Source organism: Hypanus sabinus, chromosome 12 (genome assembly GCF_030144855.1).
Source record: "Hypanus sabinus isolate sHypSab1 chromosome 12, sHypSab1.hap1, whole genome shotgun sequence".
Taxonomy (NCBI): domain Eukaryota; kingdom Metazoa; phylum Chordata; class Chondrichthyes; order Myliobatiformes; family Dasyatidae; genus Hypanus; species Hypanus sabinus.
The window spans coordinates 91,831,894-91,858,806 of NC_082717.1; the positions used below are offsets into that span (position 1 = coordinate 91,831,894).

Sequence of the window (26,913 nt, forward strand, 5' to 3'; positions counted from 1 at the left end):
AATGACTGCATGCAATCCTGACAAATAGGGAGACCAAACGTTCACTATGAAGAATTAAAAGGCGGATTATTATCTAAATAGAGACTTCAAATGAAGTTTAAAGGGACCTGGGTATTTTAGTACATGGATTACAAAAAGCACACAGATCCAATAAGTAGATAATCAAACCATATGGTTGTCTTTATGTTGAAGGGGTTGGAGGTTAAGAATAGGATGTTTTAGTTACAATGGACATAAATGAGACAGATGCTGATATCTGGAGGAACAAGCAATATGCTGGGGGACCTCAATGAGCCTAGTATCATCTGTGGCAAGTGAGATAGGAATCCAAAGATAATTCACCAGGCTAATTCCTGGGATGAGAGGTTTAGCCTAACAGTAGAGGTAAGGCAGTTGGATCTGCATTCCTTGGAGTAAGGCGTTAAGAATGATGGGTGAACTTTTTCAAATGTACAAGATTCTAAAGGAGCTTGACAGGGACTATTATCACTATTGGGAAAGTCATGAGCAATAGCAACATAATAAGGGGCATGTCATTGAAAACAGAGATACACGAAAGACATATCATTGGAAATATTTATGGTGGAGACAGATAAATGGTTGAAGGATTGAAAAACTGAGGGCTATGGGATACTGACACAGAAGAAAAGTCAGACCAGCATAGTTAATGTTCATAGAGTTACACAATTTATCTATGTTGACCAAGGTGCCAATCTACTCTAAATCCATTTGCCTATGCTTCACTCATATCTCCCATCCATGTGCTGTACAAATTTAACTATAATAATTGTACCTGCCTCTACTACCTCATCTGATAGCTCCAAGCTTTTTCATCACTGCCTACCTGTTTCGCCACCTTCAAGGTACCAGTATCCAAAGGTCTCACTGTTCAATGACAGTCCGCAGGGCCTTGCCATTGAATAATGGGGTAATCTTAAGGAACATGGTGGTCTATTCCTGCTGTTATTATTTTGTGAACTTGTGTTTCAGTTGCTGTCTAGTCCTTCCTCTTCTATTATAAGGTTGCTCTTCCAGATAATTATAAGCCCAAATGTTCAAGTATAAATTCTGAAAGTGTAAGATGCTTAATACTCTTGTCCAGGAAGAACCAATGCATTCTGGAAACTTCACTCCAAGTATTAACTGACATGAATTTTAACTGCACGACATTCCAAGGAAACAATCTTCTAAGCAAAACGAAAAAGGGAGCCGTGAATGAGATTTGCACAGGTATAAATAATGACTGAAAGCCAAAATGGTGAAAGGATGAATTGAAGAATGAATTGCTAGTATAGAGCTAGGATCTCAAGGAAGAAGGCAGTCAAAATGAATAACAATCTAATCAGAAACTATATAGGTTCACTGAACACAGGATAGAATAGCTTACAAAGATTAAAATGCAGTTGTAATGTTTTTAATGAGTGCATACTTTTGTAAAGTGGTTACAGCAGAAACAATATAAATGCCTGACCATTAGTAACTGGATGTCTTTATTGTTTTAAGTATTTTCATTATATTATTCTGGACTTTTCTGGACTTTATTAAGCAATATTTGTTTTTCTATTTTCAGAACCTATAAACAGGAAATACTGTGTAAATCTTCTTCAAGACTGCATTCCATTCTGGCAAGGTGTGATTGAAGGGCCCATTGAACACACATTCATATGGGAAAAAGGAATTAGGTTTAATTAGGTGAACTTTATTCACTTTCAAAATTTCCCATTCAGACAGCAAAGCTGAGTCTGCATCGCAACCTCTAAGTGGAAAACATTGTCTCAGAGAACTACTGACTACTGATATAATTTCAGGCAGACATCGCCGTTACCTGACTCGTAGCCAGTAAATGAAGTAAAACTAGAGCAATGCAATTCATTTATACCAATATGGGACATTTGATATAAATAAGATAGATCTTCATACGGAAACTTCATAGCTCCACGTACTTTAATTTGGATTTAAGTCCTGCATATTTTTGAATAATGTGTTAAGGTATTGCTGAATGATGATTATACATCACTCTTCAGTCAAGACAGTGAACAGTCACCTACATAATAATCACTACATTTACAAATAATTAGTAAATATGGATTATGATAGCATGGTGGATATAAAATGAATGATTAAATTACTGACCTGGATTAACAATTTTTCATCAGTTCAGATTTAAATTCAACTGGGGGAACAAAATTACTTCAAAATAATTTACCATCACAAAATGAACACAAAACTGGTGGTAAATATCCAATTAGATATGTTTCAAAAAACATACTATCTTTGGTCAACCCAGTCTGAGATCCCTGACAAGCCATATTATTGTATCTAGTCTCTGAGATGGTCTCTCAAACATCTACTAGATAGATAGATACTTTATTCATCCCCAAGGGGAAATTCCACATTTTTCCAGTGTCCCATACACTTATTGTAGCAAAACTAATTACATACAGTATTACTAGGAGGCATGATCCAACAAAGCAGCTATTTTCAAAGACAATGAGGGAGCAACGAAGAAAACTTAATCAGCATTGTTTACATCTAGAAAATATATCTTAGGAAACCAGTCCTTTCAGACACTGAAAGCATGATTAAAATGTAGGACAGCAAAATTCTTTGAAAGCAATTTCTACCTAATTTTACCTATTTGTTTTCTGTTTCATTATATACTTCATCAACTGAGCTGGTGTTTCCGTCCAGTCCTGATCTTACAATATAAAGCTGTTTTTATGCCAACAGAGTTGCATCTTGCCATCCAGAAAGGCTAAGCTTATGTAAATCCAGTTAAACAAACTGAATCATATAAAACTAAAAGGCCTAGAAATTTGTATGAGTGGCACTTCTTTCAGTGCTTTGTATAGGAAAACTGGTAACTTCTGAGACTGAACACAACTGTGATGATTTGCAATTTGAAGTATGCCACTAAAATAATTCAACCAGCCACTGGGAGTGCAAATCATGCAAGCAATGATAATGCAATAGTTGGTATCGTATGCAAATAGAATGAGTTGATTCGCTATGCGATGTTCCTTTAGAATACTGCTCATGAAATTAGGTCCTGTTGTCCTGAAGTGGTCTTGTTGCCAAGCATTCTCAGAACAATTCTGTTGTGTGAACTTATGACCAAATGATCACAGGCCAGCTACATAGCTATCAACAGCGTGGCAATACAGCTGTCCCCTTTTTTTCAAACGTTCACTTTACGGCACCTCACTGTTATGAAAGACCTACATTAGTTACCTGCTTTTGCTAACAGAAGGTGTTTTCACTGCTACGAAAAAAGGTAATGTGCGAAAAAAGCAGCGCGCGATAAAAGGCAGCATGCACCCCGAGCAGCCAAGTGCCTCCCCCAGAACTGCATTCTAGCCAGCATTGCTTAGACATGTGCCTGTGAGCATTTGTGCTTTATGTCGATTTATTTTGTACACCCGTTAGCAAGATGAGTTCTAAGGTATTGGAAAAGCCTAAAAGAGCTCGTAAGGGTGTACACTTAGCATAAAACTAGCCATAATTAAGCGTTTTGATCATGGTGAACGAAGTAAGGACAAAGTGGGTTTGGCTTGTGGAAGTTGCCGAAGATGACGTTGAAGAGATTTTGGCATCCCATGACCAAGAACTGATAGATAAAGAGCTGATGCAATTGGAAGACGAAAGGATAACAATTGAAAATGAACATAGTAGTGAACGGACCGAAAGTGAAGTCATCCAGGAACTGAATGTGAAGCAACTGCGTGAGATTTTTGCTGTGATTGACAATGCTACAATGATTGAAGAAAAGTACGGCTTTGATTTTGAAAGGGTACGCAGGTTTAGGGCATATTTGCAGGATGGTTTGAGTGCTTACAAAGAACTGTATGTTAGAAAAAATGCACGAGGCTAAGCAGTCACACATACTGTTGTTTTTCAAGCCTTGCACATCTGCCACAACAGACGACGAACCTCAACCTTTGACATTGAGTCAGGCAGACATAGAAGATGATGACCTGCCTGCCCTGATGGGAACAGACGACGATGAGATGACACCCCAGTCTCCTCTACCTCCCACCACCCCAACCTCCAACGACTCAGCCTAACACACCATCATCAGTGTGCTCGCTGTCTTCCCAATTCCGGTAAGTGATACTACACTGTACATACATTATTTCTATTTTATATATTTGTGTATTTTTATGTGTTATTTGGTTTGATTTGGCAGCTTCATAGCTTAAAGGTTACTGGAGAGAGTGCTTCTGCTGAGTGTTTCTGCCAAGAGCGCTTGCGCCGAGTGTTTCTGCTGAGAGTGCTTGTGTGAGATTTTCGTTACGGTGGACAGTGCTGCAATGATTGCAGAAAAGTATTTCTACTTTATATAGGCTGTGTATTTATCATATCATTCCTGCTTTTACTATATTATTGTTATTGTTATTTTAGGTTTCATGTGTTATTTGGCATGATTTGATGGGTTATTTTTTGGGTCTGCGAACACTCACAAATTTTTCCCATATAAATAAATGGTAATTGCTTCTTCACTTTACGCCATTCTAGCTTACAAACCATTTCACAGGAACGCTCTACCTTCGGATGGCGGGGGAAACCTGTATAACAAAGTTACAAAATCTGTGTTTAAGGTAACAGATGGGCTCCTGGTCAACCAACTTTGTCCTGGATAAGTTATGTTTTTTAAAATCTGAATTGGATGATTCATCTCATAAGCAAATTTCAGGCAGCATGATGGGTTACATCACAGAGCACCAGTTAGGATTTTAATGTAATCAAAAATTAGATGTTTCATTGCCACTTTGGAGGAACATTGTAAATAAAAGCAAATCTTCAATAAAGCGAGCCAGGATTCAGATAGAGGGGTAAGAGAGCAGCACAACTGGTAGAGCTGTTACCACACAGCTCCAGCAACCTGGGCTCAGTCCTGGCCTTTGGTGTTTTTCAGTTGGCACTGGCTCAGTGGGGTGAAGGACCTGTTTCCCTATACAACCATGAAACAATGTATCTTCAGAGTTCTGAAAATCAAAAGTCCTCAGGGCATATAACTGAACCAAGCTAGTTTCAACAATGTAGTTTCAAGACTACATTAAACACGCGATTAGAACAAAGAGGAAATCCATCACCCAAAGCTAGAACTAAGTCTTAAGTCCTCAATAAGAACTTTAAGGAGGGATACAGGTCAGTTTCAGTGATTAAACCGTAAATTATGGTTTACTTTTCATGCTAACAAATTCAGTAAACAAAAAAAAAATACTACAAGTAGAATAAAATTACAAACAAACTTTCTCCAAATTGCAGTTTCCACAAGAAGTAGAAGTTACATGAATGGAGTAAAAGTTACATTCATTAATAGGAAAACAAATGCAAATCTCTGATTTATATTACAAATATCTGTAGTAACATGTCTATGTTAGCAAATATCATCCGAATAGTTGGCACAAGCGGGCCGTACCACTGAAACTACAAAGATAGACAGATGGCAAATCAACAGCAATGATGTTATCATTCTTTTTTAACCTAGTGAACTATTCTTTATTTTTCTTTCATAATACACTAGCTGACACCAAGATGACAGCACCTAAATATCAATCACTGAAAAGAAGTTTTGCCCATTACTGACTGCAAAATGACTCAAAACTGAATCCATGTTTGATGCACGAAGAAGAAAAATTGCTGTTTGCATCAGCAAGATGATGCTGGTGAACTGGATGCTAGTGGTGGCCCTAAAGGCTGCTCACTGTCACAAATGGAGCTGTTGAATACTCAGGAGAATCTTAGGGGCTTGTGTGAGCCAGAGAGCAATCTAAACTGTCATCAGTTTACTGTTAATGGAAGCATGGTATGGATACTGCTGGAAAGACCAGTATGTATTGTCCACCCTTGATAAGAATCACATAAAGGCTAGTCTGAGAAAAGATGATCAATATTTTTCATATTGCAGATTTTGAAGTAAAATACCTTAGGTGATGCGTGAACTCATATCTCAGTTGATGATCCAGACCTCTGGATATTAGTCCAGTCATTTATTAATTACCCGACCCTACCCTTTTAAATTTGAATCAGCAGGAATATTCTTGTTTTTTCTATCTTCATGTTAAGTCTTCCTTTTTAGATGGGAGCTTCTAACAGCCTTTGAAGGACAATGGGTTTGACTCCTAACTGCTTGAAGCAATATAACATAATAGGCATTTGTCAGTCTTTTTGGAAAAGGGAATCTTCATTGGCCCTGAATTTATTCACAAAATCAGCACCTGACATCCCCCAGATGATCAAAAAAGCACTATAAGTCTTAGTTGCATTCATTTCGGTTTAAGAGATAGCCATTTTACATGTGAAATAAAATTAAAAGTCCTGAATATCATCTTGCCCTTTCTAGGAGGATTTCACATTTACATCAGTGCAACTGAATGTTTTTGGGGATTTTCCTCATAATTGTATGACTTCAAAATCAGGGTCACATATTTGTGATGCTTTATAGAAAAGTTATCTCTGTAATATAATACCATTCCAATACAATGCAACAAAACAAAATTTGCAACTGTAAGCAACTCATCTCATTAGTCTAGACGTCAAGGGTGGCGAGGATAACCACCTGTTATACAAACAATTTGCTAATATTCACTTTAAAGATTATTTAGTGATCAATGACTTAGGTAAAATTCTATAGCTATTGCATGAAAATATATTGTGACAAACAATCAACACATTCAGGAGAAAATGGAAGAAAATAACATCTAAGAGAAAAAAAGTGTTTGATAGCATGTTTGTTTACAATTTTTCATCAACTGGTACTGATTCAGTGTTTGACCTACCCAGACATTGGAGAAAGCAGAACCTATTGCTGAAGGTACTTACTGCTGGTACAAGTAATTTCTTGACTTCCTCCACTGCCCTCTTTAGCTTGATTTCTGCTCTGTTCTGTGCATCTTCCACAGTGATTAATACGTGCAAATCTTCATTCAGGTGTTCCCAGTTTGGTTTGCCTCTGTTTTGCTCCTCCTGCAACATAAACAGGACAAAAAAAAAGAAATGAAAGCACAGTTTTATTTTATTTGCATTGAATCTTCTTCTGTATTAAAGAAGCTTGTGTGCCTCTGCCTAAAATATTCTGCACTGACCACCCACATGGGCTCTCACAGGAGTTCCTTGAGGCAACAAAACCACTGCCTAGCACCACTCATTCCCATACAATCACATGCTGAGAAAACAAGACCAATACTTCAATGGCACAAGATTCTTGCACTAAAATGCTGTGCCACCCATGATCCAAATTTATGATGAATTACATATTTCATCACACATTTGGCACTTAATTCTTTAAACAATTACTGCATGCCATATAAAATAATCAATTTTACAATGTGCTTCCATACACTCACATCAGGATTCAGTGAAGTTCATTATATGCAGTCCTCTATTTATTTAAAATAATTTGATTTGATATTAGCTACTTGAATTTCTGAGTGAGCTGGTCAAATACTCTTCACCTATCAGAAGATTTGTGTGCACTCCAAATATACAAAAAATAAAAAGGCATCGGCTTTACCTCTGATTTACAGACCAGTATTTCCTGATTATATTCTCACCGCCCAGCTATAAGACTATGTTCCCTATCTCAGTTAAATACTGCTACAAAGGCACAAGAAGACCATTGCTGAGAGTGTGCAAAAGGCATTGTTTCTTGTTAATGGATTAGATTTTGTCTTAATCCTACAAGGAGTGAACTGTAATTGCAAAGTGGTGATCTAATAATTTTACTGAATTTGGATCAAAATTCTATATTCATTGTAGCTGAATATTAAGAGCAACTAAATTCATAAATTAAGTTCCACCATACAACTTTAAGAGGTGATGAGCCTCTGCAACATTCTACAGGATGAGGGTGACAAATGGCACAGTGGGCTGCAGGGAAGAGAGACTCCCTTGAGCCAGATTCATTTAGGCTATTAGGATTGATTAATGAAGTTGACAGCCAAAGAAGATGAATATGTATTTATGTATTTAATTAATTCTGCAACTACCACCATGACATCGTGATTTGTTTAAAATATTGATTTCTTAGATATGTTTCAACCCTGGGACTGTAAATTACATATTAATTAGTACTTTGTCAAATTACAATGATAATTTATGAAAATAAATACAATTAGGAGAAATCATTTTTAACTGCACTATGATTTCCTATAATGATGTATTATAGCTATCTCATCTTTAGATAAATGGTGAAGGAAAATATTGAACAGAAACAATAATTATTGTTATGCACTCCTTTCCTCTTATCAGCAAAATAATTGTTGATACTAGCTGGATATGGTCTGGAAGCTGAGAGTTCCAAGTTTTGGTTAGAATACTTTGTTCCAAGCATAACCATCAGAAGGTGATAAATTAAAGGATACTGTTTATCCTTGAGCATGAACACCACTAAGAACTATTAAGGCAATAATGAGTAAGATTGTTACGTACTTTGTAAATGCTGCCAACATGGTGGAAGGCTAGCTTATTCAAAGTCCTTTACTACGGCATAAAAATTATTGCATTATTTGAACAATTCTCTTTATTAGTATCAGTACCCTCATGATAATAATTTTGCTTGGAACCTGCTAATATTTTAGAACATATTTTAGTACAGTACAGGAACAGGCTCTTCAGCCTACAATGTTGTTCTGAACCAATTAAATTAGTAATCAAATGGCCAACTATACTAATCCAATCTGCCTACACAACGTCTATACCATTTCATTTTCTTCACATTCATGTGTCTATCTAAATTTCGTTTATAAGTCCCGAATGTATCTGCCTCTATCAACACCCCAGAAAGCATATTTCAGGCACTCTCCATGTAAAAAATAATTGCCCCTCACATTTCCCCAGAAACTTATACCTTCTCACCTTAAATACATGCCCTCTAGTTTTAGACATTTCAACCCTGGAAAATGATGTTGTCTGCCTACTCTATCTATGCCTCTTCTAATTTTATAAATCTCTATCAGATTCCAGCCACGTCCCCCCCCACCAAGCTCTGCTGCTCCAAAGAAAACAACCCAAGTTTGACCAGCTTCTTGTTATAGCTCATCTAGGCAGCATCATAGTAAAGCTCTTTTGCACTCTCTCCAAAGCTTTGACATCCTTCCTATAATGGGGCAACCAGAACTGTATGCAATACTCCAGATGCAGCCTAACTAATTTTATAAAATTACAACATAACTTCTTGACTTTATGAAGGGTTTTTGAAAAGTTTAATGGAATTCTTCCTACTTAGTACATTGTACTGGTGGAAATCCTGCTCCAGATCTGCCATCTCATACAATTAAGCTGTTAATAATCACCAATATAATTGTTTATGATAATTTTACATTCCTGAAAATGCAGCAAGATGCTTCCATCAAAGGGTTGCCCCTGCTGCACAATGACTGATAGGGTGTCAACTTGATCATTATCAACAATTTCTATTAAAAAAAATCTCAAAAGATAAGAGCAATACATAATCAAAACTTCACCATATGACTAAGGGTGATTTCTATCTCCCAATTTTTAAAGTTATGTGAAACTCCCTGTTTAGAAATTAGCTCATGCACAAAATCAGAAATATTTAAGAACAGTTCCAAAATAACAGAACAAGCTCACAGAACACAGGCCATTAATCAATTAGCTCCCAATATCAACTTTATAATCTGTCCAGAGTTTATTTTTCATCTTCTAATTGTATCTTTAAGTCTTTTCCAGCTGTAAGTTCATCAGCTATTAAATAATTAACTGAAGATGTGAAATGTGCTTATATGCAGTGAACATGACCAAACTGGAGAACTATTTGACAGGTCACAGGTTACCATTTCTGTAGATAAATCTGTTTGTTACATCACTTATAGATGAAACAGAAGTCTGATAGTAGACATAACAACACTGTCTTCTCTGGGGATAAATACAGCATCAAAACTGGATGGATTAAAACCATAACACACAAGAACAGAATTAGCCCATCAAATGTGCAGATTTATTATCCCTCTCAACAAGATTCTTCTGCTTTCTTTCTGTAACGTTCGATGCTTTTTACTAATCAAGAACCTATCAATCTCCACTTTACATATACCCAAGACTTGGCCTCCACAGCTGCCTATGGCAATGAAATCCACAGATTCACCACCCTCTGGCTAAAGAAATTCCTCCTCATCTCTGTTCTAGTGGAACGTCCTTGTATTTGGAGGCTGTTCCCTCTAGTCCCAGACTCCCCCACTATACAAGAAACATTTGCTCCACATTCACTTTGTCTTAGCCTTTCAATATTCAATAGTTTTCAATGAAATACCCCTCATTCTTCTGAACTCCAGTGAATACAGGCCCAGAATCATCAAACATTCCTCATACATTAACACTTTCATTCCTGGGATCATTCTTATGAACCTCCTCTGGACCATTTCCAACGCTAGCACATCCTTTCTTAGATAAAGGGGCCAAAACTGCTCACAATACTTTTAATGTGGTGTGACAAATGCTTTTTAAAGCCTCGTCATCCTCTTGAAATGAATTCTGACATTGCACTTGCCTTCCTTACCAGAACAATTTTGAAATGGAGAGAAACTACAGGATGATGTTATGCAGAGGGTGGTGATCATTCTTGTATACAAAAGGGAAAACTACTATGCAGAGGAGCAAGTAATTAAGGCAGCAAATGGAATATTAGTCTTTATTGCAAAGGGATGGAGCTTAAAAGTGGAAGTTTTATAACTGCACTAACTTTTAGTGAGACCACACCTGACCTGGAGTGCTGCATATAGTTTTGATCTCTTTAACTTAGGAGAGATGAATCTATAGGATCATAGAGCACTGCAGCACAGAAACAGGTTCTTCACCACATCTAGACCATGCTGAATTGCTATTCTACCTAGTCCATCAACCCACACCTGGACCATACCCCTCACATCCATGTACTTATCCAAATCTCTTTAATGTTGCAATCAAACTCACTCCCACAAGTGCACCACACTCTGTGACAAAGTTTCCCCTCAGGTTCCCCTTAAATATTCCACTTTTCATCCTTAATCTATGACTTCTAGTTCTAGTCTGATCCAACTTCAGTGCAAAAAGCCTGCTTACATTTACCCTATATATATTCCTCATAATTTTGTGAATGTCTATCAAATCTCAGGTCCTCAAATTCAGGTCCTCAAAAGAAACAACTGAGATGCATATGTTGGAGTTTAGAGAATTAGAGGGATTTTGTTGAAGTATATCAAGTTCAATTGTTATTCGACCATACATTAATATCCATGAATATCCATGAATAAAGCTAAACGAATCAGCGTTCCCCTGGAGTCAAGTCAAGTCACTTTTTATTGTAATTTTGACCATAACTGCTGGTACAGTACATAGTAAAAATGAGACAATATTTTTCAAGACTATGGTGTTACATGACACAGTATAAAAACTAGACTGAACTACTTAAAAGACAACACAGAAAAAAAAACGACACTAGACTACGGACCTACCCAGTACTGCATAAAGTGCACAAAAGTCAAGGTTCAAAATACAGTACCAACAGTCATACACAGCAGAAGGCATATATAACATATATAAAGTAACAATAAACATACAACCACACACAAAAAAAGTATAGCCCAAGTTCCAGAGTCCATGGATGTTGAGAACAAGCCTGCAGCAGTTGGCAGACAAATGCAATGCTGCTTGCCTTCCACCAAGTGAACACTGAAGAGCATCATCGACACCAGCATGGATGCTGCACCACACACCTGTATGTGGTCTAATCCATACTACAACTGAGGGCATGCAGCTCCCGCCAACACTGGGCCCGCCAATAAACCAGTGAACCAGACTTGCAGCATTTTATCTTACCAATGTCCACAGAGTCTTGCAATCACAAGAAAAATGGCTAAAACAATCACTTGTTGTTAGACTGCACACTGCTTTCGTGCACTGACTCCAAAGCCTCTCTGTAGAAAAGGACAACACAGTTTACTCCAAGTCCAGCTCCTCTGCCAACTTACAACTTGCTGATGTGGTAGAATTGCAGTAACTGAAGCTCTGATTCTGCAGTAGTGTCTTGCAATCATTAAAAAAAAGTTGTTTAAAAAAAGATAACACCATTGGTTGGCCCTGTAGAGGCTGCTGCATCTGAGCATAAAGCCATCTTAACAGAAATATAAGGCTTTGAGCATGCCTGAACAGAAACATACCAGTTTACAAAAATCAACAAGGTGATTCCTTCCATGAAGCAACTTTTCCACAATTGCTTTCATGCATACAGCATTATTAGGTGTCTAAAGTTTTCCCTGTTATACAGCACATTAAAAATCTTTAATCCTTTCAGCAGCACTCACAGTAGATTTAAGTTTTAGAATTTAGTAATAACTATTCTTTCACAACATTGTTTTGCTCTCTGAAAGGATGGGCTCAAATGATGATTTAACTATCTGCTTGAACAACAGCAATTTAAAAAAATAAAGCAGCATGGCACTGTTCATCCCAATTTCCCATACAAGTAAATGGGTTTAAATGCAATTTCTCATCAGCCAAGCACGTGTTTCTCACAAAGTGCATCTAAAAGTACAAAGTCATACAAAAACCATAATCATGGCTTAATGATCAAAATAGGAACAAGTTAAAGTATAAGTGCAGTAGGAGTGCAAGCTAAGATTTTTCTCATTGGGAGCTTTGATGTACATTTAAACACTTGAACAAAGTGTACACTCAATCAAGACAAGGGTTGACGCATGTTCAGATATTAAGTTAAACAAAGAGTATAGGGGTACTACAGGAAAATAATTTGCAATTGATTTATTATTGTCACATGCTCTGAGATATAAAGAAAAGTATTTGCGTGTATACCATTCTATCCATAAATACATAGAGGTAGTACAAAATGAAAGTGCACTGCAAGTAAACAAATTAGGTGCAAGGTAGCTAGGAAGATCAAGATTATCTTCATCATATAAGAGTTCCATTCAAGAGTCTTCTAACAGTGGGACTGAAGCTGTTGTTGAGCCTGGTGGTACATGTTCTCAAACTTTGATACCAAGGCAACTATGGTCTATTTGAATGAAGGAGCAGAATCCAGAGGTTAAATGGTCTTCTCCTGGTTCCAAACCTTCTGTCACTTACATCTCTTATACTTTTAGTCACTTTAAATAAATCAGTGACATCTAATCTAAGAACTGAATCAAGAGTTTTCATTCCAGAGGTACACAGGAATACCATTACAGAGCAAGCTACTTAATTCTATCGTTCAGTGTAATTAGTTCATCTTTTTCTTTTCAGACAGACTTTTGATTATTGGAAAGCAGTTAAGTGCTTGTTCAGCTGAGAATCTGCTTAAAATTATGACAACAATTAAAAATGACAACTAAACTATATAATTTTTTTATTTTCCCCAAAGAAAACCCTTACACTCACCTATTCCTTATTTAGTCTGAGCTAACTATTGTTTATATGTATTGTGGTGACTGTGTTAAGTGATCTCCACATCTCCTGGGAGATAAAACCAACATGGGTAAAGATTATATTTAGCTTCCACTTCAAGCAGAATAACTTGCAGGTGGGAAAACAGAATTATAAAAAGGTATTGATTTGGTACTATTGAACATGCACCCACAACCAAATTCCTTTACAAAAGTACAGTACAAATGAGTTATGATAGAAGCAACTTGATGAATTTGTTCACTTATTTTTATGTACCAACAACTCAATTTTTCATATATTTATTAACCAATTTGGAAAAGGAACTGAAATACATTCAGCCAATTCTGTTAAGTTAGACAAATAAACGACTGGTAGGTACTGTTAGGAAAAGGACTGTTCAGGCAGAAGAACAGTGCTATCATTGTAGTGACACACAGATCTACTTCTTGATAGGAAGATGTGAAAATATTTTGGCACAGGAGGTGCTACATTGGGAAAGCTTGAAAGATTATTCGACAGTAGCAAACCAGGCAGCAGAATTAGTTGATTAGTTCAAAATGGTTTCTAAATCACAATGAAAATATCATAATCAAAATAACTGACATACTTTGTCTTTAGATTTCAGCAATTAATGGGAAAGTGAAATTATTAAAAAAAGGCAATTACCTACTAATTTGGAAATGGCTCAGAGAATAGCCCAGAGAATTATGACTTCACACAGAAAAAAAATGACCAATTTAAAGCACTACCTGGGAAGATGATGCATTTCCTTTTCTCAAAAACTTACATCATTAAGGTATCAAAACAGAATTATCTTCTTCCATTGTAGAACAGAAAACATTTGTTTTAATTCATCAAACATCTGTACAGGGAAGCAAATATGTCAAATCAAGGAATGATGATGAAAAAGTTGACCTTGATCATTAACTTGAATCTCTGATATCCCCCATGGAATATCAATTTCCCACACACCAAATGAAGGCTTGCTCCAGGTTAAACATATTGATATTGGGAAATTATGATGTTTTTCATGTGCCAGTATAAAGCTACCATGAGAGGTAGGCCGATATAAAATATGCTGACATTGATATTTTCAGTTTTTATCAGGCTTCACTTCAATATTTTCAGTCACACTCTTTGGTCAAAAGAGTTAATCAGATTGAACAGATTGACCAGAATTATTAAGTTTTACTGATCTTTAATGATTGAAATCCACTCAGTAATATTAACAACTTCTGGACATGTATCAATAGGATTACAACTTTTAAGCAAGGCTAATCTGATTTGTGAATTCATCATGAGATTTTCCCAACACAGAGAAATAACTTATCTGTCATGTTTCATAATGTGCAACAATCGGTAAATCTCTGTTCAAACCTTGAACTGACAGATGGAGGTGTGAGCAGAAGAAACAAATTCAAAACTATTAAGTTAAAAGTGAATAAAAGCACAATGAAAAGAGCTATACAATACAGAATGTCCAAAAAGAATTTAGCAGACTATTGTCTTATTACTTTATTTTTAACATAAACCTTTGAGATATTTTTATTTGGGTTTGCAAATCAAAAGGGTAGAATATAGTATTATACTTTGATTGTTCTACTGTTTGTCTATGACATGTTGGACAGTAATATTTAGCAATCGATTGCACTTCATTCAATGTTATTATTAACCAATTTGAACGATCTGGGATTTTGCTTTCAGTTTTAATTCAAATCTGCAAGTAATTCAAAATAGTTTGAATTAAAATTGCACTGTTGTTTTATAGCTGGAGCACATTTCAAATAGAGCAATATTTTGTTTATTTGTTAGTACTAATATTTAAACAAACAGCTCTACCCTCTGGGGAGTGGATAATAGTGCAGAGAGTACAGAAGACCAGACAGTTAAATAAATTCATGAATCAAGAGTGGCAGAGGTTCATGTGGGTATCTGAATTCTGTAGATGTTGGGAAATGAGGGGGCAGAGATACCTGAAAATCATGATTTAAAATTTAATGCACTAGTGAACCAGACATGGGTTTACAAACGACAAAGTTATCGGTAATAGATAAGTATAACAGTTTATGGCCAGCAGAGTTTAAAATGGAATGGATTTCGTGGACAGTGATGTGCTGTTAAGCTAGAGAAATCATGCATCCATATACTGAAGGTATGTGTTATAACGTTTTAAAAATCAAATATAATATGTGCACTATTTAGTATTTAAAAAACTAGCATATACACAACACAAAATTATCTAAATGAATTGTTTACAATAAAGCTGAGTGCATGTTAACTCAACTGAATCGGATGTTAATGCATTGAACTGGTTCGGTGCACTGAAAAGACAGAGGAACACATTTTACCAAAGCCAAATCACGAAGCACAATTAAATCACTTCCCATTGTGTTAAATATGTGAAGGATGAGTTGTATGACATCAACTGAGCAAGGCTAATTTTAATTTTCCCAACAGTTGACAATATGCAAAGGCAGGAAAATCTTGTTTGTTCTTAACAACAAAAGGACATATAGACAACAAAACAAATAGTATGTAAAAATTTAAACATGGCTGAATTCAGCAGTGATACTACCAGATGCACAATTAAATACATTTGGCAGGGAACAGCAGTGTTAAAAGAAATTGTTATCAGTTTCAATGGCTACCATAAATCAATGGCTGAAGAGAAAGGAGAAGAAATATCAGGGAAAATGTGTATTTAAAAAGAAATATCCTTGATGCAGTAATCAATGACTACAGAAGTGAGTCATGTTCTTATTCAGATTCTTCCATGATGAGACATGGCACTGACTGAACTTAACGCCCTTCAACATGTAAAAGATCTCTTCTATGACAAAGGCATGAAGCTGGAATATGAACATAGCTAAACGTTAACAATGGTAAAAAACTCCACCTTAATAACTATTGGACTTCAAGTATTAAAATTACATGAATGATGCACAGTGGAACCAAAGCAACAACCAAAGATACAAAAGCAACGTATCTTAGGTACACTAAGGAAATTCAGCATGTCCCTATTCGCCCTTACAAATTTCTACAGATGCATCAAAGAAAACATCCTAGCTGATGCTTCACAGATTGGTGTGACAACTGCTCTGCCCCAGGCCGTAGGAAATTGCAGAGACTTGTGGACAAAGTTCAGTTCATCAAGGAGACTCTTCTTTATGGCCTCTGTCTACACTTCTTAGTGCCTTGGAAAAGCAGCCAGCAATAAGACAGCTCTTAACCCTGGAATTATCCATTGGGTAATAGATACAAAAATATGCACCAGGCTCAAGAACATCTCACTTGTCAAAAGTCTGAACAAACCTCTTGCATGATAAAGATGGACTTGAGCTCACTTGAGCATCCTGGGCCTTGCATTATGTACATCTGCACTGCATTTTTTCTGTAATTATAACACTTTATTCTGCAATATATTATTCCTTTTCACTTTGTACTATCTCTATTTATTTTTGTGTTGAAATGATCTTTACGGAGGATATGAAAAGCTATATTTTTCCACTGTATTATGGTATATGTGACAAGAGTAACCCAATTACCAGATACTAGCTCTCTGTTGAATTAAGGGAGCCAATGATTCACTCTATCCTGATAGACTGTTACATCATCATTTTAGCACAAGGAACTGGCAGCATTAATCTACCTGAACCACAAAGAAGTAAAATGTGTCAACCAGCTGGATGAACAAATCAGGTGAATTGATCATGGGGAACAAGGACATGGCAGACCAACTGAATAACTACTTTGGTTCTGTCTTCACTAAGGAGGACGTAAATAATCTCCCGGAAATAGTAGGGGACTGAAGGTCCAGTGAGATGGAGGAACTGAGGGAAATACATGTTAATAGGGAAGTGGTGTTAGGTAAATTGAAGGGGTTAAAGGCAGATAAATCCCCAGGGCCTTTGGTCTGCATTCCAGAGTACCTAAGGAATTAGCCCAAGAAATAGTGGATGCATTAGTGATAATTTTTCAAAACTCTTTAGATTCTGGATTAGTTCCTGAGGATTGGAGGGTGGCTAATGTAACCCCACTTTTTAAAAAAGGAGGGAGAGAGAAACCTGGGAATTATAGATCGGTTAGCCTGATATCGGTGGTGGGGAAAATGCTAGAGTCAGTTGTCAGAGATGTGATAACAGCACATTTGGAAAGCGGTGAAATCATCGGACAAAGTCAGCATGGATTTGTGAAAGGAAAAACATGTCTGACGAATCTTATACAATTTTTTGAGGATGTAACTAGTAGAGTGGATAGGGGAGAACCAGTGCATGTAGTATATTTGGATTTTCAAAAGGCTTTTGACAATAGAGAATAGGTGCAGAAGTAGACCATTCGGCCCCTCAAGTCTGCACCGCCATTCTGAGATCATGGCTGATCATTCACTATCAATACCCAGTCCCTGCCCTGTCCCCATATCCCTTGATTCCCCTATCCATCAGATATCTATCTAGCTCCTTCTTGAAAGCATCCAGAGAATTGGCCTCCACCGTCTTCCGAGGCAGTGCATTCCACACCTCCACAACTCTCTGGGAGAAGAAGTTCTTCCTCAACTCCGTTTTAAATAACTGACCTCTTATTCTCAATCCATGCCCTCTGGTACTGGACTCTCCCAACATCTGGAACATATTTCCTGCCTCAATCCTATCAAATCCTTTAATTATCTTAAACATTTCAATCAGATCCCCTCTCAATCTCCTCAATTCCAGTGTGTACAAGCCCAATCTCTCCAATCTCTCTGTGTAAGACAGCCCTGCCATCCCAGGAATCAACCTGGTGAATCTACACTGCACTTCCTCAATTGCCAGAATGTCCTTCCTTAAACCTGGAGACCAAAACTGTACACAATATTCCAGGTGTGGTCTCACCAGGGCCCTGTACAAATGTGAAAGGACATCCTTGCTCTTGTATTCAATTCCCCTTGTAATAAAGGCCAACATTCCATTTGCCCTCTTCACTGCCTGTTGCACTTGCTCATTCACCTTCATTGACTGATGAACTAGGACTCCTAGGTCTCTTTGCATCTCTCCCTTACCTAACTCTATACCGTTCAGACAATACTCTGCCCTCTTGTTCCTGCTTCCAAAGTGGATAACTTCACATTTATTCACATCGAATGACATCTGCCAAGTATCTGCCCACTCACCCAGCCTATCCAAGTCTCCCTGTATTCTCCTAACGTCCTCTTCGCATGTCACACTGTCACCCAGTTTAGTATCGTCAGCAAACTTGCAGATATAGTTTTCAATGCCCTCATCTAAATCGTTGACATAAATCGTAAAGAGCTGTGGTCCCAATAGAGCCTGTGGTACCCCACTAGTCACCTCCAGCCAGTCCGAGAAACACCCATTCACTGCTACCCTTTGCTTTCTATCTGCCAACCAGTTTTCTATCCATGTTGAAACCCTGTCCCCAATGCCATGAGCTCTGATTTTACTCACCAATCTCCTATGTGGCACCTTATCATATGCCTTCTGAAAATCTAGGTACACAACATCCACTGGCTTACCCTCATCTAACATCCTTGTTACACCCTCAAAAAACTCCAACAGATTAGTCAAGCATGATTTGCCCTTGGTAAATCCATGCTGGCTCGGCCTAATCCTATTACTGCCATCAAGATGTGCCACTATTTCGTCCTTAATAATGGACTCAAGCATCTTCCCCACGACTGACGTTAGGCTAACAGGGCGATAGTTCTCCGTTTTCTCCTTCCCTCCCTTCTTGAAAAGTGGGATAACATTAGCCACTCTCCAATCTTCAGGAACTGATCCTGAATCTAAGGAACATTGGAAAATGATTACCAATGCATCCGCAATTTCCTGAGCCACCTCTTTTAGAACCCTTGGATGCAGACCATCTGGACCCGGGGATTTATTAGCCTTCAGTCCTACCAGTCTACTCATCACAGTTTCTTTCCTAATGTCAATCTGTCTCAATTCCTCTGATATCTTATGACCCTGGCCCATCCATACATCTGGGAGATTGCTTGTGTCCTCCCTGGTGAAGACAGATCTAAAGTACGCGTTAAATTCTGTTGCCATTTCCCTGTTTCCCATAACAATTTCTCCCAATTCAGTCTTCAAGGGGCCAACATTGTTCTTAACTATCTTCTTTCTCTTCACATAGCTAAAAAAGCTTTTGCTATCCCCTTTTATATTCCTGGCTAGACTGAGCTCATACCTGATTTTTTCTCTCCATATTGCTTTTTTAGTTAAGATCTGCTGTTCCTTAAAACTTTCCCAATCATCTGTATTCCCACTCATCTTAGCCCTGTCATACTTCTTTTTCTTTAATGCTATACAATCTCTGACTTCCTTTGTCAACCACTGTGGCCCCTTTCCCCTCTTTGAATCCTTCCTTCTCATTGGAATGAACTGCTTTTGCATCTTCTATATCATCCCCAAGAATATCCCCAAGACAAGATCCCACACAGGAGATTAGTGTGCAAACTTAAAGCACATGGTATTAAGTAGATAGAGAATTGGTTGGCAGACAGGAAGCAAAGAGTGGGAATAAATGGGACCTTTTCAGAATGGCAGGCAGTGACTAGTGGGCTACTGCAAGGCTCAGTGCTGGGACCCCAGTTGTTTACAATATATATTAATGATTTAGAAAAGGGAATTAAATGCAGCATCTCAAGTTTGCAGATGACACGAAGCTGGGTGGCAGTGTTAGCTGTGAGGAGGATGCTAAGAGGATGCAGGGTGACTTGGATAGGTTAGGTGAGTGGGCAAATTCATGGCAATGCAATTTAATGTGGATAAATGTGAGGTTATCCACTTTGGTGGCAAGAACAGGAAAACAGATTGTTATCTGAATGGTGGCCGATTAGTAAAAGGGGAGGTGCAACGAGACCTGGGTGTCATTGTACACCAGTCATTGAAAGTGAGCATGCAGGTACAGCAGGCGGTGAAAAAGGCAAATGGTATGTTGGCATTCATAGCAAGAGGATTCGAGTACAGGAGCAGGGAGGTTCTACTGCAGTTGTACAATGCCTTGGTGAGACCACACCTGGAGTATTGTGTGCAGTTTTGGTCCCCTAATCTGAGGAAAGACATTCTTGCAATAGAGGGAGTACAAAGAAGGTTCACCAGGTTGATTCCTGGGATGGCAGGACTTTCATATGAAGAAAGACTGGATTGACTAGACTTATACTTGCCGGAATTTATAAGATTGAGGGGGGATTACTAATTATGTACTCTCAAACATTTTGTATTCATGTTTCATTTATATTTGTTTAAAACTAATAAAAAGATTTAAAAAGAAAGGATAAAGGGGAAGCCTTTTAGGACCGAGATGAGGAGAAACTTCTTCACACAGAGAGTGGTGAATCTGTGGAATTCTCTGCCACAGGAAACAGTTGAGGCCAGTTCATTGGCTATACTTAAGAGGGAGTTAGATATGGCCCTTGTGACTAAAGGGATCAGGGGGTATGGAGAGAAAGCAGGAACAGGGTTCTGAGTTGGATGATCAGCCATGATCATACCGAATGGCGGTGCAGGCTCGAAGGGCCAAATGGCCTAATCCTGCACCTATTTTCTATGTTTCTATCTGGAAGAAAGTCTAAATGTATGGAGTACCAACTCCTCCAATACTATTGTGAAGGTTGTTTAAAATGCCAAGAAATGATATTTTTGCATGCTTCTGGTGGAACAGGAGAAACTTTGTATCTACTTTTGGCAAATGTTCAAATAAAAACATGATTGCCCCGGTAGTGGCATCATCAGGCATAATTTCAACATTTTTCACATAAAAAAGTTTTAAGCTCCCTTTAAATGTGAATTTAATATAGACTCTCTACATCTAATATTCATTAGGGAACAGAAAAGAATAAGTTCAGGAACATTGTAACCGATATTATTTGGGATAAACATACATATAATAGCTTACAAATCAGCCATTGAAGCACTAGCTCAAATGTTGTAAGATCTTAGACAAAATAATTAATTAATGGAAGGTGTTGCTTTCATAGTAGCTAGCAATTTTTGTCAAAATCTACCAGTAATTTCACAAGAAATGGAAACAGATGAATTGAAAGCTTGTATTAAAGTACCATATATTTGGGAAAATGTTAAACAATTACACTTGGAAACCAACATTGATAGGTGATCAAGCAAGGGAATTTGCTTTGAATTTACTCAAATTACAAAATGGGAAAATTAACCACAAAAATTCAACAGGAATCATTTTGACAAAATGGACCTAGGCTGAATTGTTACATTACTTCATAATTTGACGCAAGATGTTTTCTAAATGTCACACAAAACCTTTAGAATTACCAATAATTTCGTGAAAGAGCAGATTTAGCACAGTGCAGGACATGAATAAAAAGGTTCTTTTGAAGCTAGCCTGAGAACTAGTGCAGTATAAATCTATTGACAGTGTGACTGATATTGATGAGGCTGTTAAATTTTTATATTCTCTGTCACCACTTTGTGTGCCATCGCATAGTCTTGAACTAAAAGGAGCTCCAATTATACAACTCAAACTTGGATCCATCAATACTAAATTATGTAAGTTATACTAAGATACACGCTCAGTACAGCACGTCAATATATTAAGATGTTTTATACAAAAACAACACAGGTAGAATGGAAGTCATCATAGGTCCTGTGGCTAGTCAGTAGCACTAGCCACAGGAAATTGTATGCAAAACATACATTATAGCTAAAAAAAACACTTTAGTAAGTCCAAACAATACAGAAAACTTCAAATAAAGCTGAACTAAACTATAGCAAACGAACTACCCAACTCAGTTGCTATCATGTAAAATGAACCAGGCACATCCCAGCCATTTTATAAATTATGATAAAGACTGCAGCTGAATATGAGCAAACAGGATTGGTTTCAGGACTGTGAAACTAGGAGTGTCTATTTCAAATGAACTTCTTATGGACCTGCAATGCATTCTAACCTAGTTCTCCACACCATTTTCTCAGCGAGGAACCTGCCACATGTATAATGATTTGTAATTTCGATCAACAGTTCTGAGAGAGATAGTCATGTTTAGGTTCAGTTTTATTTTTGGACTCTAGTTAATTAATAAACTTAAAAATATCAGGTCTTAAATATTTTTTAAAAGTTAAGATTTTAATTGCTTAATTAATTTAAAAGTATTTGATTAACTTGCATGTTTTGGAATTTCAGTAAAATTCACAGATATCCATAATGTTTGACAGCTGGTTCAGCCTGAGAATTCAGTTGTCGGGGTTCCACTGGGCTTTAATAATCTAGAGATCAAGTACCAGGCAGGCTAGAAAGTTGGAGTTAGTCTTTGACTTTCATGGAGGCTAGTGCCAACCTATGTCATATACATAAGGATTTGGCCATCCAGAAGGTGCTACATCTACACAGAAATGCACTAGATTTGGCCTGCAAAATGAGTCAATGACCCAATGAGTCCACAGTTACCACCACCACCCCCCCACCATCACATTTCCACCTGGATCAGTAACCACCTATTATGCTTCCGCTTTAAATTCAGTGAGGAAACCACTTTCCATGGATGTAATTGAATCCAAGAAAATGAATGAATGGTATAGAAGATCATTTGGCTGACAAGAATCTGAGAAGCCATCAGTGGGTTTTTTTCTGGTTGACAAAAATGACGTGCCACTGATATTAGGACTGGGGCTTCCACTTTAATGACCTTGATGAAGGCAGTGAAGGTATAGTTGCCAAATTTGCTGATGACACAAAAATAGGTAGGAAAGCAAGTTGTGAGGAGGCTACAAAGGAATACAAGTAGTTTTAAGTTAGTGGTAAAACTTCAAGTAAATGGAATATAACGTTGAAGAAAGTGAAACTGCCCATTTTGGCAGTAACAACAGAAAGAAGCATTAACAAAGTATAGAGTTCTGAGAGGTTGAGAAATCAGGTGTTTTGGTGAATGATTTGCAATGTGTGAATGGATAGATTAAGTGTAAAATTAGGAAAGCTATCAGAATGCTACCATGAATTCCAAGGGAAATTGAATATAAAAGTACGGTGATTAAGCTTCAGTTTTGTTGTTTATTTCTGAGAAAACTTCCAGTGTACTGTGTACTGCATGGGTCTTTTTTTTAAGAAAGGATATTAATATGATGGCAACTCCTTAGAGATAGGTTTCGAGACTAAAACTTGCAAGGGGCAAGGTATCTTAAGAAAAAGGTGGAATAAGCTCGACTATATCAGGAATGATCTTATGACATGTTTTGGAGATATGAAATACAACTTTTTTTCACAAAATAAGTATTACTTTCCCGATGCCTGATGATTAGTAATTCTTGATTATAAAACCTGAATATTCTACCATAATCCAGTTTTCCTCCACATAATTCATGTTAACTTGCTCTTAAGCTCACAAATGTAACTCTCAGTAGGGACCACTTGGCCCCTGGAATTTGCTCCAGCAATTAGTAAATTTGTGGCTGATTTGATTGTAACCTCACCTTCATGTTCTCCCTGTTCCTGGTAACCTTTCATTCCCTTGTTTATCAGGAATTTTATCTATGTCTACTTAAAAATATTTGGCCTACTTCAAATGTTCTTTGAACAAAAGTTCCAAAGCATTACATCTCCACAATAAAAAAGAATGCCACCACTTATTGTTGGTGGAGCTCAAGGATTCCATAGATTTGAGATTATTCCATAGGAAATATAGAGTCCAATGTACCCTGTTACGATACCTGAGAAATTTGCAAATATCCCAATTGTTTCAGATAAAATCAAAGTGGACAAGTATACTTGTGGAAATCTCTTACAACTGTGGGTTCATTTTCAATGTTTAACTAGTTATAAGAACTTTCAATGTTGGTCTCAGGAAAGAAAACTAGCCAACAGAATAGCAACACAGAAAATCAATCTCAAAAAATGGGTACCCAGTTTGCTTAATCAAAATTGAAAGAAAATATTCTTAATATTAAAATATTAGTTATAATATCATTATAATATTAGTTTAGCCGATATCAGTATCAAAATTGAATGCCTATTCAAAAGCAGATGACAAAGATCTAAAATAAATCTAAAGAATGATTGGAAGAACTAATTTTATTAATTTACTGAGTAGTATTTGGTGGTTGTATGGGGCAGGTTGAAAGATGAAGGGATGTCCCTTCAGCTTTACTGGCCAATTCAGAAAGGTCAAAGTCTGAGCAGTGGGAAATTAAAGACTAGAATCTGCTGAAACTGGTAACTCACCTTAACACAAGTGCCATTAAGTTTGTGATTCCCACACAAGTACTGAAGCCAAGAACTTGCTGACTGTTCGTTGGCAGGATTCTGTTGATTGTACTCCAAAATTGGAGTCCTCATGGATAGCAGCAATTGAGTGTAAACTTATTGCAATTCCCCTAGCACTTAGGTGGGACAATCTTGTCTGCTGAACCAATTCCAAGTGCAAATGCAGCAAATCTATTCAGTTCAAGAGACAAATAACCGTGACAAAGAAAAGCATTATTTCATTTTGTTTTGAACAATGTAGTCAAATGTTTTTAATAAACAATATTTTTAAAAATCTGTTAATAACTTACAATGTTTTAATTGATCTATTGATTAATAGTTTTTGAATGACTCTGAGCATTAGACAGGCCATGTCGGTGTTGAGGTGTTCAAGCTATTTTAAAGGATATTGCTACCCACTCTGTGTTGTGGCATTATGTAGCATATGATCCTCTCACTGCAATATTTTGCAACTTAGGACTGGAATTGCTTTGAGAAACATATTATATATACAAATCTGGAAAAGTTACATGAATTCTTACCATAGATGTTAGCAGCAGGTGCAGGCAACTTGGTGGCAAGTCCGAGTAAGCAGAAGCAAAAATTTGTGCTTTCAAGCACAAAGATGTTCCACAAAATCCACAAAGCAGTATGTAACCTCTGCTTGATCTTCCATTAGTAAGAATATACTACACCAAACTGAAAGTACTATAAGTAAATTGCTGCTTCAGCTTTATAATTTATGGGGCTCTGAACATCATAAAAATGGACAGCTGTTCATCCACTGTATTTGTGTTATTGAAAGGGGTGTGTGCAGGAGTAGAAGCGGTACTGGAGGGAATGGTTCCAAAAGAACATACAAATCAGGACTGGATAAACCAATTCCTCACATTAGTCCCACCATTTGGGGAAATTATGGCTGATCCAAACTTGTACTTGATGCCACTTCCCATTCTCCCTCCATGCCCTCTGACTCCCTTGTACTCAGTCTTGAATATATTCAAAGATATGGCTTGTATACTCCCTTGGTAGAGAATTCCAAAGATGCACATTCCTCTAAGAGAGGAAGTTTGTTCACCTTACTATTTGCAAAATGGGTAACTTCTTAATCTGAAACTACATTCTCTTTTGGATGCTGAAATGGGAAAATGTGTTTGATGATGGTAATATTTTAAGAGGTTCCAGAAATTATGAAGAATAATCACTAAGTATGGAGGTATGTGGATTGGAGAGATAAGATGAGGGATATGTCATCCAGCTTCTGAGAGAATAGGAAAGAGGTAAGAACAAGTGTTGGAATTGCAATTGTCCTGGCCAAGAGTGCAGTCAATTATGGTGATAGGGAATCTTCATTGAGGAAAAGCAAATATGCATTAATTGAATGGTAATAACACTAAAACTGGTGGAAATAGGGAATGTGGGGAAGTGGAAAGGAATCATCACTTGAAGTAGGGCAAAGGAAGAATAGTTAGGATTGCTGCAGGTATCTATGGGCTGTGATATCTGTCAATGTCATCACTTAGACTTAGTTGTATTTTTTTAGGTTCATAATGATGGCTTTGGGGATACAGGGTGTTAGGAATCAGGTTAGGGTTCAGGGACAGGGATGAGGGAGAGTTAGAGATCAGAGGTGGTAAATGCAGAGAAAGGGCAGGAATGGGTAATCGGAGACTGCAGTTGAAGGTCGGTGATCCCAGAGGTTGATTCAGCAGGTGCTGAGGAGGTCTGTAATCCCCATAGACATTCTCAGGTCTCGGATCAGAGGTCTGTACACGTGGGGGTTATGAGGGCAGGTGAACCCCCTATCCCACACCCCAGATCGCCTGAGTTGGAGTCCAGAGGTTGAGGCACAAAGATCAAACCTGTGATTCTCCAACTCCTGGAGTTAGTACTCAGGGGCTGGCAAAGTCTGAAAAGAAAAGACAAAGATTGAAGCTTACAACTTGATAAGTCCAGAGGTAGAAGCCTGAAAGCCGAAGACCAAAGTCAATGAAGCCGGAGGCAGAGGCCAAATGACTGCCGGTCAGGCATTGGAGGTTGGAGGCTCATTGCCTGCAAATCTGAGAGCCGGAGCCAAGGGCTAGAGTCTCAGAAACAGCCTGCCACGTGTGTAAATGGGTGGTTTAAGGGAGGGTGGGAAAAGGGCTTGTTTTGCTTTTGTTGTTGCTCTGCTGTACACTATGAGCATGCTATGTTGACACTGGAATGTGTGGCATCACTTGTGGGCTGCCTTCATACATCCGTGTGTGTGTTAGTTGTTAACGCAAACTACGCATTTCACTGTAGGTTTCAAAGTACATGTGAAAAATAAATTTGAATCTAATATTGGAT

General features: G+C 37.5%; 1 protein-coding gene across 5 annotated transcripts in view; it reads right to left on the reverse strand.

The window, feature by feature from the left end:
- The window catches only part of LOC132403148 (KH domain-containing RNA-binding protein QKI), a 529,050-nt gene that overhangs the window by 141,154 nt on the left and 360,983 nt on the right, over positions 1–26,913 (reverse strand). For all 5 annotated transcript variants that reach the window (XM_059986471.1, XM_059986476.1, XM_059986472.1 and 2 more), the window contains exon 4: positions 6,826–6,969. In XM_059986471.1, the coding sequence (XP_059842454.1) occupies positions 6,826–6,969 (144 nt within the window). The remainder of the gene's footprint in view (positions 1–6,825; positions 6,970–26,913) is intronic.